The 18,990-nt window shown below is 52.4% G+C and overlaps 6 protein-coding genes across 6 annotated transcripts; 1 reads left to right on the top strand and 5 right to left on the bottom strand.

Moving 5' to 3' along the window:
• Window positions 1-208: 208 nt before the first annotated feature.
• On the bottom strand, window positions 209-7,833 carry prp8 (U4/U6-U5 snRNP complex subunit PRP8). Its single transcript, XM_073722378.1, has 2 exons — window positions 3,043-7,833; window positions 209-2,875 (listed from the first exon to the last, which is right to left on the bottom strand). The coding sequence occupies exons 1-2, from the start codon at window positions 7,626-7,628 to the stop codon at window positions 400-402; spliced, it is 7,062 nt and encodes a 2,353-aa protein (XP_073585319.1). The 5' UTR covers window positions 7,629-7,833; the 3' UTR covers window positions 209-399.
• A 279-nt stretch (window positions 7,834-8,112) lies between these two features.
• BDW74DRAFT_176907 (60S ribosomal eL34 domain-containing protein) lies at window positions 8,113-8,801 on the top strand (the record flags this gene model as incomplete). The annotated part of the gene is made up of 4 exons (XM_073728760.1): window positions 8,113-8,136; window positions 8,210-8,223; window positions 8,364-8,487; window positions 8,613-8,801. The coding sequence occupies 4 exons, from the start codon at window positions 8,113-8,115 to the stop codon at window positions 8,799-8,801; spliced, it is 351 nt and encodes a 116-aa protein (XP_073585318.1).
• Window positions 8,802-13,464: 4,663 nt separating this feature from the next.
• On the bottom strand, window positions 13,465-14,157 carry BDW74DRAFT_135158 (uncharacterized protein). Its single transcript, XM_073722374.1, has one exon. It carries the CDS (start codon window positions 14,071-14,073, stop codon window positions 13,678-13,680), a length of 396 nt encoding a protein of 131 aa, XP_073585317.1. The 5' UTR covers window positions 14,074-14,157; the 3' UTR covers window positions 13,465-13,677.
• Window positions 14,158-14,242: 85 nt separating this feature from the next.
• Window positions 14,243-15,735, bottom strand: BDW74DRAFT_176906 (uncharacterized protein; the record flags this gene model as incomplete). Its single annotated transcript, XM_073728759.1, has 2 exons — window positions 14,243-14,917; window positions 14,968-15,735. 2 exons carry the CDS (start codon window positions 15,733-15,735, stop codon window positions 14,243-14,245), a joined length of 1,443 nt encoding a protein of 480 aa, XP_073585316.1.
• Window positions 15,736-16,019: 284 nt separating this feature from the next.
• BDW74DRAFT_135188 (uncharacterized protein) lies at window positions 16,020-16,853 on the bottom strand. The gene has a single exon (XM_073722375.1). The coding sequence runs from the start codon at window positions 16,737-16,739 to the stop codon at window positions 16,242-16,244; it is 498 nt and encodes a 165-aa protein (XP_073585315.1). The 5' UTR covers window positions 16,740-16,853; the 3' UTR covers window positions 16,020-16,241.
• A 114-nt stretch (window positions 16,854-16,967) lies between these two features.
• BDW74DRAFT_176905 (uncharacterized protein) lies at window positions 16,968-18,831 on the bottom strand (the record flags this gene model as incomplete). The annotated part of the gene is made up of 5 exons (XM_073728758.1): window positions 16,968-16,985; window positions 17,037-17,069; window positions 17,120-17,746; window positions 17,800-18,264; window positions 18,319-18,831. 5 exons carry the CDS (start codon window positions 18,829-18,831, stop codon window positions 16,968-16,970), a joined length of 1,656 nt encoding a protein of 551 aa, XP_073585314.1.
• Window positions 18,832-18,990: the final 159 nt, after the last annotated feature.

Here is an 18,990-nt window from a genome sequence, read left to right as displayed (position 1 = left end):
GCTGTACTCGAAGATGACTAGGGAGAAAAGCAGAGTCGATGCAGCTTGCAGGTGTTGGGTCGAAAAGAATTGGCAGAAGGCAGGAAAAGACATCCAGTCCCACAGTGCCTGGTGGACTCGATGTCCCGCATCGATCTTGCCCTCCGTAGCTACCCTCACGAGTGACGAGTCTACAGAGCCGGTTGAGCGTTCAGTGATACTCGGCCAAAAATAGATTTATAGAACTACCTAGTTAATATACATACAATAGCCGGCCGAATCATCCCCGCATTGCCTTTTCCTCGCGTCCGTAATATAGATCCAGATCGTCATAATGAAACATGCAAGAAAGGGTTTATCACAAGTGTATTATTGCAGAAACACGAAAAAAAGAACATAAACGACAAACGCCCGCCTCGCTTAAGCAAAGTTATCAGATCGATCGACCCAAATGTCCTCCAGTTCGGCAAAGTTCTGGAAGTGCAGGGGACGATGCTGGTCGTCGTAGAACCGGAGCGGCGTGTCGATCTTGACATACACCGGGCGCTTTTCGACGCTTCCGTACGCGCTTCCCATGAAGCTGTAGTTCCACACATTGTCTTCGGGCACGAGGAAGTACCCACGGATTTTGTCACTGAGCAACAACTGGCACTTTTCGCCCATGCTGGTCGAGAATCCCTGCGGCTGATCCGACGTCGTATCCCGATTTTCGGCTCCCCATTTGTAGCCCTGAGGGGTGAGGCCCCATGCTGCAAGAGAGACGGAACCTGGTGTGAACGAGACGGTCATGGTAACCGTCTTCTTGTCCCAGGACGAATGGGCGTTCATCAGGCGGGAATGCTGAGTCACATCCTGCGCCGTCATGTAGGGCGGCTCATTACCGGAGATGGTGTGAATCACTCCGAGCGGCTCCAGGTTGTTGAGGTAATCGTGCTGGGGTAGCTGGTGCGGTAATTGAACCTCGCGGGTGTTGCCGACCTGCGGGATCATGACGATAGTCCGGATTTCCTTGACTTGATCGTTGTCCGGTGGCGAGCTACCGTAGAGGTATCCGGCCACTTGCACCCGGAGATCGGCAATCATGATGAACCGCTTGAGGATGTTCTTCGGCATAATGTACGTGTAACCCTCCTCGCGGATATCATCTGACGAAACGTAGATGTTGTTTGCCCGAGTGCGGAGATTAGACGTGGCGATCGCACGCGTACGCCACTCGGTCTTGGACGCGAACGACTGCTGTTCGTATTGAGACGTGGTAGTGACAATGATGTCCTCACCGCGAACGTTTTGGGTCTTGGTCGTCACAGCGGTAAGCTGCTTCGCCTCCTCTTGCTGCTTCTCAATTTCGGCCGCTTGCTGTCGTTGCAACGACGGCGCACTAATTTCCATACCAAGAATAATATCTCGGACTTCACTGCTTGTCAGACTCTGAACGTTGACGTTGTTCTTCTTGCCGTAATCATTCAAGATCAGGTCACGCAGCTGCACTTCAACCTTCATCCAGTCCTCGTCGGAAAGCGAAGGCCAGATGTGGTGCTCCAAAGTAATGACGCCCTTGTCAGGCCGAAGAATGATCTTGGCCTTGTCAATGTTGACGTGAAGAGCACGCAAAATCAAGATCAATCTAGAGAAGGCAGTGTATGGCGAAATGGTCTTCAGCCACTCGTCATAAAGGTTGAACAAGACCATTTGAGGCTCTGTTGCGCGCAGGATCATGTCTGCAAGCTTCTCCACCTTCATGGCAGCCTGGAAAGGCAGCTGAAGCTCAGAAGCACGGATAGAGATGTTGGGGAAATCGAGAAGGTGAACTTCAAGCGGATCGAGGAGACCCTTTCGGGTAACAATGAGCTGCTTGGGCTGTTCTTCGACCGGCAGAGATCGGATAAGAGCCGCAACTTCTTCTGCCGTCTTCCACTTGGCAAGCTGACCAAGACGCTTCTGTCCAGCCCAAACACTGGTGTGGATAATCTTTAAGAACAATTGTCCGGTACGGGGGTTGAAGATGAAGATAGCACCATTGATAGGCTTGGTGGTAAGGTTACCTTCGAAGGTCTTGTGGATAGTGACACGGTAGACGTTGGTATCATCGATGAACAGCTGAATCTGAGGACTGAAGAGCTCCGAGTAGTTCTGAGAGTTAAGGAACTCCTGGTTGCTTTCGGAGGCGTACAGCTGAAGGCCCTTTCGGATACGTTCTCTCAACACGTAGAGGGCAGGGTTGGCCTTCATAATCTTGGCCATCGCCTGCTGAACCAGCGTCTTCAGACCAGGGAAGTACTGGCCGTAAGCGGAGTACAAGTTGTAGGCAAGATCGACTGCAATCATCAAACCCGTCGCAGATGGATAGATACTCATGCTGTCAGTGGTGTAGTCCAAGTACTTGGCACGGACGTATCGTTCAATGTCGTGAGAGTCGTAGTCACCGTAACGCAGTTGCACGTCAAGCCAGAACTTGTTGGTCGTGGTCGGTTCGTATACATCCTTTGTGTCGAAGAGGATGGAAGGTCTGGTGACGTTCCACTTGTTCGTCGCGAACAGCAAGATATCGGCGCAAGAACTGTTCATCTTGTAAGACTTACGCGGATGAATAGTCTCCTTCTGAACCGCTTCGATGCCAAGCTGCTCAAGTTCCTGGTCGAAAACTTGACACAGATCCATGACTACTGACTCGTGGATCTTCTGCCACAAGTGAGCACGGAAGATCTGAATCAGAGAGATCTTTAGAGTAGGGATCTTTCCGTGCAAGAAGATACCCGTAAGATCCAGTTGCACCTGGAAACCAACGTAGACATTGGCGCGGTTGATGGTTGGTGACCACCATAGGGTAAATCGACGGTTTGGAATCTGGTTCAAACCGGATCGTTGAGCATTCGTGAGCTTCTTGAATTTCATAGATCTATAAAACGGTTAGTTAGACCATGGTCAATAAGAGCAATGAGTGTATATGTTTAGGGTTAGGGTTGGGTGCCCGGGGGGGGGGGGGGGGTTGTATGGGGTGACCATGGCCGAAAATCGACCACGAGAGTGCAGAAAAAGCAGAAAATAAGAAAGAGGTTTTCCAACTCTTCGAAGCCTGACGCTCTCTCCCAGAAGAGACCTTCCCAGGACGGAAAAGCAGTTGCTTTGAACAAGGTGTGCTCAAGAATAGTCTCTACGCCACCCAGCGCCTGTATAACATCGGTACGGTAAGCGTTCAAATTCCACAATTTACCATCATGCCGCTGACTAGTCCACCAGAAAGGATTGCTCTTCATGAGCTGGTACTGCTTGAATTCAGCACGGAGACGGAATCCCTTGTCGAAGCTGAGGGTGCTGCGGTCCTTTTGGAACAGCGTGTTGATACGCGGGAGACCGCGGTCCCAGCTGTCTTCGAGATCTTCGAGGGTGAGACGGCGATTCTGCTGCTGAGCTTCCATGCGCTTTTGCGAGTACTCCATCCATACTCGTTGTGAGTCGATGAATTCGGCTTCCCACGGGATGATGTATCGGAAGATGTTCGGGATTAAGGTTTCTTCGTCATGTGACATACCCGCGCGGAAGTGGGTGATGCCGGTGTCGGTCTGCTTCGACCACCGCTTGTCGCTGGCCGGAATGAGGATGTGCGAGCCAGAAATCATACCGAGACCTCCCAGTTCCTTTGGTGTGTAAAACACCGCCGGAGGGAAACGGGACGGCATTTTCGAGTTCAGACCGATCTTGACGCGGGTCTGAATCTTGGTCTCGCACTTGACGATCGTGTCAAGGAGGTTGACAGTAGACACAGCAGCTTCACGGTAGTAGGTAAAGAGAGCGATCAGAGCAGTGTTCCACTTGTTCGCGATCTTGGTAAAGGTCGTCGAACCGGACGACATGAGGATCTGTCGGATCCGGTTGTTGAACTTTTGGATATCCTCTTCCGTGACTTGCAAGAACGCATGCGCTGTGCGCTCCTTTGTGGAGTTGTCTACCAAAGACCAAACACTGTCCTTGACCGAGAACTCTTCATTGAGGTTGCGAGACTTGGGAAGAATTCGGACCTCGAAACCGGACATTGAGAACAAAAGGTTAGGGTTATCCTTGCTGTAAACGCTGGAGAAAGTGTCATCCCAGTCGATCGTGGTGATAGATCGAGGAAGACGGTTCTTCAGATCCCAGAACACAGCGCGACCAAGGTTAACATCATGGCGCATCAAGCGCATACGACAGTCTCGAGGCCAGCATTTCTTGTTCTTGTAGCCGATAACGTTCTCAAAGTTAGGATCGGGATTCTCAGTCAAGAACCGTTGAATCAAGTCGCGCGATTCGTCCGCATTGAATCGGAAGAAGACCCAGATCTTGTCTACGTAACGAGTGTACAACCGAATAGGGTGCCTCGTTTCAGTCGCACGGTCTCTGAATTGAAGGAAGTCATTAGGGCTCTGAGGAGGACCGGCCATTTCGCTGGCTCTTTGCAGGCCAAGGAGGAGCAGATCGATCATCAAACCGTAGAACTGGAAGACGAAGCCAGAGAACTGAAGACCACGAATGAGACCGTAGCTGTTGGTATGGTTCATATCCTTGTAGCTCAGCTGCACGTTGTTCTTCGAGGTGATGTAATCAGCCAAATTGTGGTCCATGATCAGACGAAGCAGGCGGTTAAGCAGCGTAAGATCAATCTTCTCGTAAACCTTGGACAATTCCGTCTCAATCATCACGTTCGTCTCTCCATCGGCAGTTTCCCAGACGTTGGACAGGTTGTTAATTCCCTGCGCCCACTTGTACGTCAAAAGAGGAGGCACCTCAGAATCAGACGGCTTGATCCAAGCAGGGAACAAGTGACGCTGCTCGGCTTGGTACCAGAGGTACTGATCAAGATAAGCGTCGGTGATCTTCTCAATTGGCTCGACATCATAAACGGGGTTGATATTGTTGTAGTTGTCGTTCATATCAATTCCAACCTCCTTGAACGCACGTTGAGTAAGCAGAAAACGCTTGATACGAGCCAGTGTTGTTCCGGGAGAATCGTACGCCTGCTCAATAAGGGCGAGTTCTTCACGCTGACTCTGGTTCAGTCGGCCCTTGACAGAGTACGACTCACGCAGACGTTCCAACGCCAGAATCAGAATTTTAGTGTCGTGCTTGTATGAGACACTGGGAAATGGGATGGGCGAGAATTTTCGGGACTCGAGCCAGTGAACCATTGTAGTGTAAATCGCAACAGCCTCTTCAGACGACACGTACGGACCGTCCTTCAGATAGTTGTGCTGGCGCTCTTGCTCGGCCTTGAGCCACAGACGAGTAAGACGACCCAAGTTCTTCTTGGCGACGGTCTTATCAACTGTAGCACCACGACGAATTCTCTCACGGTTGTAATGCGCTACGGAAATCCACCAATCCGCCTTGCTCTTGACATACCGCAAAATGATGTTCTCGATAGGCGCAGGAAGACCGGGAACCTTCCAAGGGATGTTACTCTTCCAGCACCGCCACGCTTCTGACAGATGCTGGAGGACGGTGTTAACCTTGTTCTGCTTGATACCCTCGGGCATCATATCCATCAGATCAGCCATAACAGACGCACGCAGTTCGAGATCAAAGTGAGACTCCACACGCTGCTTGGTGACTGTCTTGGCCACACCCTTGCTGTGACGACCCTCGAACTGACGAGAAAGCAAGTTTCCAAGCCATCTTTCGAGCAGAGGGATAATACCACGCATGAAGAAGAGCCAGACGCGCCAGGCCGGAGCCCAGAAACCACATCCAGGACCCTTACCGACAGGGCCAGAGTTGAAGCGGTAGTAAATCAAGTGCTTCAAGTCCTTGCAAGATCGAATCTGATGCATCAATTTGTACTTGTAACGGTACATACCCGTCAACTGACCGACGTGGTTGAAGGCGTACAGAATACCATCAGCAAGCTGGAAGGCATCGATATTACCAAGACGGTACTGAACTTGCGCGTCGACAATCAGCTTGGTAAGACGGAGGATTTCACGCATCAGATGGAAAGCGTTTCCGAAACGAGACTTCTTTCGCTCCTTGGTTGTCAAAGTCTTGACTGGCTTCAAGTTAAAGTTGTAATCTAAGTGGAGGTACGTCAAGTTCTTGCGGTGAATCAAGAGGTTCAACATGTTGAAACCTTGACGGCAGACCTGCAGACCAGCCTCAACCCAGTCGATCGTCGTCTGCTGGAAGAACTTGGTAGACTTCAAGGTCTTTAGCAGGTCCTGCTTGCTTTGGGCCTTGGGTTTCTTCTGATGTAGCTCGTTGAGCACGTATGTCTTGAGAAGCTTCTGGTAAGACACGCGAACTTTAACAGGCTGGCCCTGAGGGCAGTGCTCCAGATACCACTGCTTGACGAGCGGAACATCCTGGGCGCGGACCATCTTGCCGGAGCGCTTGTTGAAGGGGTGAGGAGCCCACCAAAGGGCAATAGCGGACGCGGTCTCGGGCGTGTAGAGGTCCTCATCAGCGAAGAATGGCTCGGCCTCTTTGGGAAGCTCAAAGTCGTCCTCATTTCCTTCAGGACCAAATAGCTCGTCCTCGTGGCTGACTGTAATGTTTTTGGGCGCGACGGAGCGGGAAGAGATAGGGTTGATGACAGGGTCGAAGTAGAAGGCGGGGAGGTTAGGGTCGTCGGTCCGGACATATACAACTTGCGGGTGAGAGTACCAAGAAACCTTTACGCTTCTCGGGAGTGTGTTGTAGAGGAAGGGGTAGGCAACGCGGTATTCGGTTCGGATAGGCGCGCGGAAGATGATACGGTCAATCGCGTTGAACTCGCTAAAGTCCTCGTCGTTGGGATCAATGTCCTTGTACAAAGGCTCAAAACGAGGTCCACCGGGAATAGCAACGTTCAGCGCTTTGGCCGTAAAGAAACTGTTTAAATCGAACATGTGGAAGTAATTCTGGTCCACGACATCACTCAGAAGCTGATGGCTTAACCGATACAGTGTAGCCATCTGGGGAAGATCCAAGTTCCACTTCCTATAACTCGGCCCGTTCACATGTGGTGTATCAAGGAGTGGTCGGTGGTCGTAAAACCATTCATATACGGGCCCATCTTCAGCCTCATCGAGCTCCATCTGAATCGGCTCCAACGGCTCAACATCCTCAATGTTCTCCGACCACGAAAGCGGCGGCTCCTCGTCATCAAACGGAGGGAATCGCATACGCTTAAAGTGTCGTCGGTCACTCTTCTCTCGTCGCATACACACCCACATCGTCGCCCACTGAGCATGGAAGACCGGCTCAATGACTCTCGGGGTTTCATTAACAAGAGTCAAACACCCGTTGACGTGGTACAGCACCTTAACCTCCCTCGTCGACTCCCAAGGCATAGGCATATTCTCCAGCAGCTTGAGCACAGCATGGGGCATGAACTTCAGAGCACCGAGATAGCTCCGCTTCTCGTTGGTAAATTTCTTCTGGGACACGTCGCCGATGTCCCTCACGATCTTGCGGAGATGCTCCGGGGGCATATCGGCCTTTTGCGACTCGACGAACCCGCCCTTGCGCTTCTCGCCAAACCGATTCCGTTGCGTCCGCAGCCATTCTGTCTTCTTCTGGGCAAACTTCGCGACGTTCGGGTCGGCCGGCGGCTGGTATCCTGGCGGCGGCGGCGCCATGGGCATGGACGGCGGCGCCGATACACCCCATCCGGGCGGTGGGGGAGGAGGCAGCGATGCCATCGCGGTGCGGTTATTGATGGTGCTACTTCTCTCTATGGATGACGTGCAGTCGCGTCAAGACTCAAGTCGAGATCGAGGGAAAAGATCCTGCTGGCGACGGATTCATCAGTCAGGATATCGGGTTGCTGAGATGCGGCAGTATATCGCGTCGGAAGATGCAATTCGTTGTCCTAAGAAAGAAAACCCAACTCCTAGACGAAACCCCTTTCCGCGACGGCGATGGCAGACGATTCTTTCTTCACGTCTGGCTCCTTTCTCGCGATGCCAGCTCGAAAAGAGGTGGCGGCTCCGACCCGGAACGTAGTTGCGCTAGTCCAGAAGCGGGTTAGCGCAGGCTCGCCAAATGGGCGCTAGCGCGGCCTCTGAGGGCTCCAAGAAACCCACACAAATCCAGACGACTGCCAGAATTCTACGAGGATCACGACGACAACCGACGACGACGCCAATTTCTTGACCATCCCCTTGAGGTTCAAGCACAGTCAAAATGCCCAACAACAGACTGCAATACGTGAGTTATTTCCTGCGTATTTTGGCAGCAGAAATGAATATGAACTGGACGCTAACTGAACTTTTCTTCGCAGCGCCGCCGGAACCCGTACGTTTAAAATTCCTTCCCAGCGTTTCCCCCAGTCATATCCGTCTCTACAGTACTATTCAGCGTTATTTGACTCGACCGGATTGGATACGATGGGTTTTCGAATTATCAAAGACAGGATATTGATGGGTTTCGCACAGGTACAACACGCGGTCCAACCGGGTTCGCATCGTCAAGACCCCCGGTGGTGAGCTGCGATACCAGCACATCAAGAAGCAGGGTACCGCTCCCAAGTGCGGTGACTGTGGCATCAAGCTCCCCGGTGTGAGTACCGAGTCCCCGAATTTGGCTGGAATTCGCTCTACGAAAATATGAAGAACGATGGACGAAGTCGAGAAAGCGAAACGGCCACTGGAATACAACAGAACTGACCGGGAATTCTCTTCCAGGTCCCTGCCCTCCGCCCCCGCGAGTACGCCCAGATCTCGCGCCCCAAGAAGAACGTCAGCCGTGCCTACGGTGGTTCCCGCTGCGCCGGTTGCGTCAAGGACCGCATTGTCCGTGCTTTCCTCATCGAGGAGCAGAAGATCGTCAAGAAGGTGCTCAAGGAGTCTCAGGAGAAGGCTGCCAAGCGCTAAGGGATGCATATGGTTTTGTGTTTAGTGGAAAGCAAATCAACAATGGAAAAATAAAATTTGGCTGGGCTGGGTATGGTTCGGTTCGTTTTGTGAACACTAGCGCGGCGTCGTCGTAGCTATCGATGAATACATTTTCATGACAGTCTTCTATCCTTTTCCCCGACTTTGTTGCAGCGAGAGCAGGGTGTCAGGTCAGGCCAGGCCAGGTCAGGTTAAGGATGCAAGTGGCAGGGCCATGGTCATGGCGACGGTACAGCACAGCACAGCACTCATTCCCGGATCCGTGCGCTTGCAGTTGAGGTTGGAATTCGCCCCATGGCTCGTGTCCCAGGTCCCAGCACGCAGCAAACACTCACGCATCCCTGGAGCCCACGTACCTGGAGTTCGTGAGTTATGACAAGAAGCTGAGACGGCAGTGGCAGTCGATCAGACTTGATTGCAATCCGCCCCGTGAGCCCCACAGGGTCTACTGTCCTACGGTTGCCATTCTTTCCTGAACCCTGTTCCGCCCCCATAGCACAACAGACCATCTCCAAGTTCCAGGTTTGGATCCAAGACAGGAGTTCCTGTAATCAGATCCGGAAGGGGACAATGGTGCAGGATCAGACGCGGATATCCGCGCGCACGAGCCGCCATAATGAACTGCTGTTCGTCGTAATCTGCCCTACAGTACTACCGTGTACCTCGGCCCCATATACACCAAATCCTCCCTGCTAATCGTACCCTGGCAGACGATATCGGTATCATTGCCACAATGCCACGTAGGTGAAACGTTTCCTTGTCCCTATTCAAGCGGTTATCAGATAAAGACGATCCTAATGAAAAGACGAAAGGACTCGTCGACCTTTGGTCCACCTTTGGGGCCCCCCCATCAAAAACAGCAGAATTAGCCGAAGCACACTCCACAGTATACAGAGTACGTTATACGTATCACCCCGGAGCAAGGCAAAAAATAAAACAAAAATACATAACGGCGCTGCTCATCACTACTCCATCCATCCCGTACATATTTGACAGGTAGGTAGGCGCCCTCCGACCAAGGTACGAGGCATCACGAATTCCAAAGTGCTATGCTAGGTAACCCTCATACTCGGCGCATAGTATACTCTGTGGCGCTTGATGTGCTTCGACTCATGGACGAGGCAAACCTTTTCCGTTGGCCATGGCGTCCACGAACAGAACATTTGGAATGCCGGATGCTGTCTTGCAGCCGTGAAACTGGATATATCAAAGGCGTAAAAGTACGTTGTTGCCAGAAGATCGGATTCAAGAGTCTAGATCGACAGCTCGGCACTTCGCAGCGTCAGCTACAGCAAGCCCCAAGCCTCGTACTTTGCGTGATTTGAAATTCTCTCTCGCGGCTGGAGAGACGTCTGCCTCTACAGAGTAATGCCCTAATCCAGGACCGCGGGGATGGCGATTACTCGGCCCCGGCCGGAGCTGAGGTGAGCTGCGCTGCGATAGGACCTAGCGTGAAGAGTTTTGAAGCCGGATCTCCAACGATATGACATCTCTGGACGAGGTGGCTGCGGCTAGCGAACAGATCTGCAAGAAAGAGGGTACTTAGTTAGGCATGCACACCATATTTGAGATCAGTTCAAGTCGGGGAAGGAAGAGAGGAAAGAAGTACCGCCCATGTAGTCCCACCGATCTTTCTCTCTAGCTACAGAGAAACCGGTGCAAACCCAGAGAACCGGTAAAAGGACAGGGAACATGACGAACCCATCGGCGGACCGCACGCCTACCCGTTCGATCGCCTGCTGGTCGCCATAACAGGCAGTGGAGAACTGGAGCTGAAAGATGTACAATTGGGATGCTCCCGGTTATGTATTTCTCGCTTCGTAGCCGCACCTCTAGATCTTGTTGTTTCTTAACTTTGACTTGCATTTTGCAGCGCCCATCGCTGGAAGAGCCCCGCTGGATGTTCGAGGTCGCTCCGTCGCTTAGGTGCGTACCCGAGAGGTTGTAGGTATATGACAGCAGGATAGTGGGGACGGGCTGATGGAGGGGACGGAGGAGAGGTAGGACTCATCTCCGATGCAGGATTCTTCTGTCTCGGCGCTTGTGTTGCTGCTCCCGAAGGACCTCTGGCTGCTCGCACTCCATTGTCTCGGTATGCGTATTCTGTGCAAGTGTAATGGATGGATGGCTTCTCATCCGACCTAAAGGAGCCATAGAAGAGCCGGACTTACTGCATCGAGCTACAGGACCGAGACCAAGGACTAACTGACTGACTGGCGCACGCCGTGGACGTAACACGTAGACGGGACCTGGTTGTACTCCCGCCCGGTACTGAGGCATCCCTCGATCCACGAGATCTGTAGGTAGCCTTGCAGCGGTGAGTAGTTTCCAGCTCTCAAAGCCTGTCAATCGATGTAGACGTCTGCCCCATGAAGCCATCATGACGGAATATAATTCCTTGCTTTCATGCAAGCCAAAGGTACGGCGTACAGCGTACTTTGGCAGCCAAGGCAACCATCTCAGGCCATCCTAGCAGACTATCGAACGTAAGCGCAGCAGGGATCATCAAAAAGGGAAAATGCATCGGGTTGTCAGGACTTGCCATCAGAACCAAAGAACCAGAATGATAGATAATGAAAGTCATGCACCTCGGAGCAGCATCACTGGCGGCAAGCCTGCAGCAATTGCCGCAGGCATTCAGGCAACTTACTATACGTACTATGTAATAAATTGAGGCAAAGTACATTGCGGCAGGAAGTGATTGGTGGGATAAGAGCTCATGACTAGATGCTTAGTATAGATGAATGACTAGACATTCGTATGGCGTACGTGGTGGTGCAGTGGAGTAGCAATAGCATCCATACCACGAGATTGGACTCGAAGACACTCATTCATCAGTAGTATCTTTGCGGTCGACAGCTTCCAAGCGACTTGAGAAAGTCAAAGAGTCAACGGACGCAATGGCACGGCCCGCTAAGATGGACGGTACCTGATTCCCGTACTGAGCAGAAGACAAGTCGGATCGTACTTCTGCCAGGAAGTATCGTCCCAATAGTCGATGCAATGTAGAGCACTAGCCCACCAGTACGGGGTAGATACCAGAGACTCGACAAATCTGCCTACGAGTCATAGTCTGTCGGCAAAAACAGACGGCCACTTAGACAAGAGGAAAAAGAGTGGGAAGAGCACTACTCCGCTAGCAGACGTACATAACAATAACTATTAGACTGCCGTAATTAACTGCTGCGGCTAAATTGGCAGGCTCGATGCAGGCCGATAGATACCCACAGCCACTAACTACTGTCAGTCTGCCACTGGCACTTGACAGTTGACACACTACTTGCTTAGCTGCGTTAGGGCTCTTGCGGCCCGCCGCCCGTCCGAGGGACTTTCTTCACGATTTCTTTGTTCTTTGTTGTTGATCCGGGATCTGGATCTACGCGGCATACATTGTGGCAAGCCGTGGCAACTCTTCAGTCTCTGCACGACCGCAGGTGCTTCTGTGGGGATCAATAGTCCCAGTTTCTACAAGATACGGCTCTAACCTCTACGCGACGAAAAGTACGACGCTTTGACACACTGGTCCTCAATCCGCCAGGCCAACCCTGCCACCAACCCCGTTGTCCCAGAACCCAGCCCAACCACTCAGAGCAGCCTCGCAGCCATTTTTCCTTCTTCCCCCTTCTAATTCGACCCCTCTCGACGTTCCCAGCCGGCTTCTCAATGCCATCACGAGGGCTTCGTGGAAAATTCTGGCATGTTCCGTTCTGGCCCTGACCTTGATCCTGAACCTGAACTTCAATGGTGACCTGACACTTCCGAGGCTGTCCTGTCCTGACCATTCCCCCACTCAGCCAACCCGCTCTCACGCCATCAGCCACTATCACCAAGTCTCGAAAATGACCAGCAAATGAGAAGGTCCATTACCTTTACCCCAAACCGAGCAAGGTCCTTAACTGGGCGCCTCGAATAATCCTGTTGGTAGGCGGTGCTTTGCTGTGCTGTGCTGGAACAACGGCACGGCACGGACTGGAATGGAGAATAGAACCCCTGCTCTTAACGACCCGGCTTACCTACATCTGGGCATGTATCGATGAGCGAAGCTGGGTAAGGCAGCCTAATATAGGTACACGATTCCCTTCATCACCAACATATGATCACATGTACTTTAAGCTTATATATATAGTTGGCACACTACTTACTACCCAACCCAACTCCTCACTCCAGCCTTCCCATGCATGACATACCGTGACAAGTACCTAGCAAAACCATCCCATCCAACCCCGATCTCTCAATCTGTTCCCTCGATCAACCCTTGCCCTCACCTCCCCTTACCGAGGTTTCCGCATGCGCAGAAGACAGTAGGGTCGAGAAGGGCAGGGTATCTCAGTGGTGCCGCGACAGCACCAGACAGCGACAGCGACATTGTTCATACCTACCTAAATCAAGTAAGTAGCTGTCACCCGGCTCGTTTCTTTTGCCCACAATAGTACCCAAGTACAGAGTATCAGAAACTATATCGAATGATTTATTTGCCAGCCGGCGTCTAGTGTACATTCTGTACATGCTACCGTACATACATACATTCACCAGGTGGCGAGCTGAACTTGTAGTTCGCAGGCCTCAGGCTGCCGCGCATTATGGCCCCGGTCATCAAAATCAGAATCACAATGACAGAATGACAGAATCACACCTAGCTTACAGGCATGATCCATGCCAAATAATCGCCGCCTGTCAGACGGGTCTCCCTGGGCACTCGTAACGGCCGCCACGGCCCACGACCAACGACCAACGACCAACGTCAGAGCCCGCAGAAGAAATTAAATGATCATCAGACGGAATTGAAATACCGCCAAGATCGTGGTTGGGATGGCTTCCTGCTGCACACCCTCGAGTTCCTTGATAGAGGCCCCCTTCACTGCCGCAACTGCGTGGAGAAGGATCCGATCCATGGGCGTGGATGGTGTGGATAGAGGTCGGACAGGTTGACAAATCCCGAAGTGCCAATTTTTTGAAGGCCGGGGTTAGCTGCCAGAAGGATTTGCGGTTGTGGATGATTTCTTTTTCTGTCTAGAACTAGTACTAAGGAGATTATGCATGAATGTGATGACTTGTCGGCTATGGCCGTTGACGCCCGGGATGGGGCTGGTAATATGAATAGATAGATACAGCAGAAACCATAGACCGTACTCCTTGTAACGCCCCAGCCCGAGACTATAGCCATAGTAAGTGGGCAGACTAATGCGCTAGTTTTTCGAACACCTGACTCTAACGTACATTCCGTTGGACCGTCACATTCGTTTTGTCTCATCTCATCTCATCTCGGCTCGTCTTGTCTTGTTGACGCCGTCTGTCAGCAGAGCTGCCGTAATAGCTAATTAGCTAACTAGCTCGTAGCTAGCCACCTGCCCAGTTCAGGCAGTGCAGGAATGGACAGGGGTGGTTGTGCGCGTGCGTTCTTAGTGCATGCTCACGGGCACCTATAGCCCAATGTGAAGATCTGTAGTCGAGATCTCGGAGCTAGCAAAGGACGAATCGATTCCGTCCATCCCCATAAACCCGGCGTCAAAGACTAGGCAGTCTGGACTAGGGCCCGCCATGTCGCAAAAAATAGGAGTAGCGGACGTGCAGGGAGGGGCGTCAGTGCAGCCAACGATATTGCTCAGATTGAAACCATCGATGGCTGAAGAACGTGCCGCTGTCATTGGGAGTGTTGTGGGTGCTGTTCCCACCACCCCTGGTGCATATGCTGCTGTAGTTGTCGTGGGCGGCGGGCGATGAAGATACTGGCTGTAGATAAAGCCTTTGGGGAGGTGTCTTTGGGAGGGCATCACGCGCTGGTTGTAGTTTTGGAGCTGGTAATGGTGTTGTTGCCGGTATGCCCGTTCTCGTCGGTAGTCCTCTTGGCTCATGCTGTTTATGCTGAGACCGTTGCTCCGAAATCTAGCCGTGATTTTCGTAGCTTTTCCTCCCTTGGCCCCGGAGCGCTGACGCTGGGGTGCCGGCGGCTCCGATGGGATTGGCTTCTTGTAATTCGTCTGTTTTCTGTACCGCGTTGTAGATTGGATGCCGTTGCTAACGGCCTCATCTGTCAGGCGCCAATAGTTCACGGCCTTCTTTCCTGGCGTGGATTCTTCCCGAACGGCTTCGAACCCCTGTCAACCAGGTCAGCAGCTATCGAGAATAGGCTAAAAGTTTGACTTACTGCGTTCATTGACAGATTATGCCGGATGCTGTTCTGCCATCCCTTCGAGCCCCGGTCTCTTCCCTTGGCTGTATTCTTCTCAAACCACAAATAGATACCCTGGAGAGGTAGCTTCTTCCCGGGCGCTGCTGAAAGAGCTTCGTAGATAAGTTGCGAATATGGGGGATCTGCGTTTGTATCTTCGGCTTCGTCCGCACTTGCGGTCGGCGCAACGTCACGGTCCATTTCGAGCTTGATGGGCGGACTCACAACGCTCAATGGAAGCGATTGGTATGGCATGCTGGTCGATGGAGGCGATACTATTGTCGTAGCCGGATTCGAGGAGGAGGATGAGTGCGAGTGCGGGGGAAGAGGATGTGAGGCCTTGTACAAGGAGAACGAAGCGGCTTCTGATGGCCTTGAGTGTGCCCAATCCGGTAAGTGCTTGCCAGCAGGGAGGCGCCGCATCTCAGGCTTCAATTGCCTGGAAGAGGAGTAGTTGGACGCCATTAGAGGCCCGGGCCACTCGTTGCAACGGCCCATAGAGGGTACTACACGAGGTAGGCCATCCTGCGAGGGCTCGACCGTCGGCTGGGGCTGAAAGAGCGAGCAGTTCATAGCGGGCTCGACGGCCCACGGCTGCTGGTAAGGCAACATTGCTTCAGGACTGCTGGAGCTGGAGTCTGCCCACTGGTCAAAAATAGAAGGGGGAGTCTCGGGGCTGGAGCTAGAGCTGGAGCTGGAGCTGGCGCAGGAGTATACGGGCTGGTGGTATGGGGAGGAGTGCATCTTTTGAGTATAGACAAGGCTGCAAGGCCAATTGAGAATGGGAGAAGGGGAACGGCAAGACATATAAGACAATAAGGCTGCGATCAGGCAAGAAGAAGGCAGGGCTGCAAGTGTTGACGGAGAAGAGGTCAAATAGTAAAAATACTGCAAGTCGTCTAGGTACCTGCTTCAAGCCCACTAGGTACGTGTGACCACTCAATACCACACAGTTCTACAAGCCCATGAAGGTGCCAACACAACACCCTCCGATACTTTCTTCTTCTGCTGCAAACTGCCTGCAGCCCTTTAAAGCTCCAGACAAACATCCCCTGCTGGAAATGAGGGTCTGCTTTTCTTTTTTCCACAGTCCGCTAAAAATAAGACACAAGTTCCTCCAGCTCTTCGCCCCCGGGGTTGTTCTCGCAGACAGCCATTACAGCGGCGTCGTGAAACGCGATCATGCTCACAGACGGCCAATGATCTCTGCGCTGGTCGCTAGAGGCTGGATCTCGTGCTACGCAATGAGTCTACAAGAGCAGTCTACAATGCCTGACGGACCGGGATTGAGCGTGTAGCTGGGACAGGGGTGAGGGCGCGGTAGCCTGCAGCACCTCCGGTGGGTCAGCCATTTGTACTGGCCAGACTCTGCATTTAGGCCCTTTATGGCCGTGAAAGAAAGACCCTTCTGGAACTGACCTGTTGACCTCAAATCGCCCTTTTGATGCATCCTGCACCCTGAGGCCCTTTCCCGCTTTCCCCGACCAGCCGGATCTCCGAAACAGACATGCAGCCATGTCGCACTGAAATAGTCTCGCCTCCAAGTGGAAGAAGAAAAGAAGAAAAGAAAGCAACAAGGAACGGCTGTCTCGCTCGATCCCGGCGAGACAAAGTACGGAAAGATCCCGATCGGGCGGCGATGGAACCATCGGAGGATAATTAGAGGGGGTGGAAATAAGCATTCTATGTTCGCTCCATGCACGTGGAAAAAAACCCTGCTCCGGAGCTGCTCTGGTATCTGATATCATATGTCCGAGCTACCCGCCAGGCTGAACCCAATCCTTTAACAGAAGGTTAATGTTTCTAGCCCAATCGCAGCGCAAGCTGTTTGTCCTGCTGTGGGAAAAGGCGGAGAAGCGCGACAAACGCCGGGACCTGCAGGCTTTCTCTGGAGCCTCCTACACATCGTATGCTTTTTGCGTCGGGATCGGATTAAGCATGCTCTGGATGATGCGCGCGAGCCACATACAGGTTTTTCATTTGCGGTAGTAAATCTGGTGATTGTCAGCAGGTACAATCAGCCATAAAAATGTGGAGTGACATACTCGTTTGAACTGGAAATGCAGTTGCAAAATCCCCTGGATGGGTCAGTAATGTTGAGGCTGGAGAGGTGTGTGTGCAAACATACCTTTTCAAATGTGCTTTTAAACCCCCTTTCCCGTTTGGCACTGTAATCCCACTCTTTGTCGACAATGCGAAATGCGATATCCTCATACGGTGGGCCAGCCATGAACCGAATAAGGCAGGTATCCTCCTCTCCCGCTGCGGCGAATGACTGCCCTCTTTTTCTTCCGTGCTCTCGTTCTATCCGGTAAGTGGGTGCTTTAGTTTTATCGATAAGGTCGGGATAGAAGATATTGAATTTGTACCCTTGGACAACCTTTGGCGGAGGATTATCGTGGTCGTAGTGTGTTTGGTTATACTTGTTCCACTCGTATCCCATTTGAACACGGTTAAAATATCGTGGTTTGCGAGGCCGGTACTTGTTCGCCCACTGGGGCTGTGCGTCTGTACTGACTGACTCCTCGCCAGTAAAAATCTCCTCGTTCTCACTTACCCCTTTCGCGAGTTCTCTCTCGTAAAGAGCCTTTGTCGCTTGAGAAAAGTCTTCGTTGGGGGTGGATGAAAAGCGGGTCGAGTTACTAGCCACAGGGGCATTTGCGACATTGCTCATTACAGGAGCTGATGCTTTCTCAGTTTGGCGTTGACGTAGCGGGACATAACCCATTTTCGAAAGTTTTTGGCGCTCACGGGCCTAAACGGCAGTCAGTGACCGGTAGGTGCGTGGAAAGGTATGCGCTAACGTACCACCTGATCGAGGAAGGCATCCTCATCTATCACTTCGTATACCTTGTCTTCTGGACGGATCTGAAGTAACGGATCGGGATCGAGATCACGGAATTCTCCCTCGTTGTTGTTCGCATAGCCGCTCCGGACGGGTGCCAACGGGGCCAGCTTGGTACGAACCGACTCGGCTTCCTCGCGCTGTTGCTGACGCAGTCCGCGGACGCGCTCATCAATGACAGCCTGGTAGACTTTCTTCAGTTTTGCGCGAGCCTTCCACACAGTGAGACTGCGCAAGAGCTCCTCCCAGTAATCCGTATCGATGGGTTCGTTGGAGTCTAGCTTCCTCCTGACCTGCCCTTCCAGTGTCTGTAGCTGCTCGTAGGATTTCGGGCTAAGAAGCTTGTTGATATCCGCAGCAACCGAGTTGAGCGCACGTCCTTCAGGAGCTGTCGTCTTCTGCCTATCTTTGCAAATAACTCTCATCGTCTGCGCAAGGAATGGATCAGTTGTTGCTGCCACAGACAGAGCAAGAGTTCTCACCTTCCAATAGTCCCTATTCTGAGGGTTGGATTCCAGACCCAAGAATGTATCAATATCCTTCTCCAAATCTCCCAGTTGCGTCTCAGATAAACCCTCAAAAACACCCTCCGGGTCTATCAAGTCCAATTCTGAATCCGCAATCTCGTCATCAAGAGGGTTCCTCGTCGGGTCGATTACCCGTAGCATCACTGTAAGCCAGTCGATCGGTTTCGCGCGGCCTTCCTTCACTCGAATCTCTGCCTTCTTCTTCGCCTGCTTGAGAACAAAGACGTCCTCCTGCGCCACCCATTCGCGCACTCGCTCGTCCTCCTGCAGCTGATTGAGCCGCATCTGATCCTTCATGCCTCGAGCATGAGATTGCCCCGGTCGCGCATCGCGGTCGCGGTATCTGTTGCTGTCATATCTCTGGTCTCGCTCGTCAGATCGCTGGGCGTATTTCTGGTGGTAGTCGGAGTGCGGTGAACGGGATCGAGATCGCTTCGAGCGCGACCTATCTGGATATCGCGCTGACATATTGCTGGTCGACTGTAGTATTCGAAGGCTGAGTTGTTGCGGCGAGATCTGGAGAAGTCCAGGTCCTCGGGGATGGAAGATGGAAGGTGAGCCGACGCCAGACCTTCCTTTGTGGTCCGTGCACTGCTGCCTCATCATCGGCTGCCTACAGAGGTACAC

The sequence above is a fragment of the Aspergillus multicolor genome (genome assembly GCF_047715735.1).
Source record: "Aspergillus multicolor strain CBS 133.54 unplaced genomic scaffold BDW74scaffold_8, whole genome shotgun sequence".
In the NCBI taxonomy this organism is placed as follows: Eukaryota; Fungi; Ascomycota; class Eurotiomycetes; order Eurotiales; family Aspergillaceae; genus Aspergillus; species Aspergillus multicolor.
Note: the sequence above shows the minus strand (reverse complement) of the source record. Positions and strands in the feature narration are given on the sequence as shown.

Coding starts and splice junctions, on each gene's coding strand:
- prp8 (XM_073722378.1), bottom strand. CDS start 7,628: ATGGCATCGCTGCCTCCTCCCCCACCGCCCGGATGGGGTGTATCGGCG. Junction 2,876..3,042: donor AGAGCGTCAGGCTTCGAAGA/GTTGGAAAACCT, acceptor ACCGTTTTATAG/ATCTATGAAATTCAAGAAGC.
- BDW74DRAFT_135158 (XM_073722374.1), bottom strand. CDS start 14,073: ATGAGACAAAACGAATGTGACGGTCCAACGGAATGTACGTTAGAGTCA.
- BDW74DRAFT_135188 (XM_073722375.1), bottom strand. CDS start 16,739: ATGATATCAGATACCAGAGCAGCTCCGGAGCAGGGTTTTTTTCCACGT.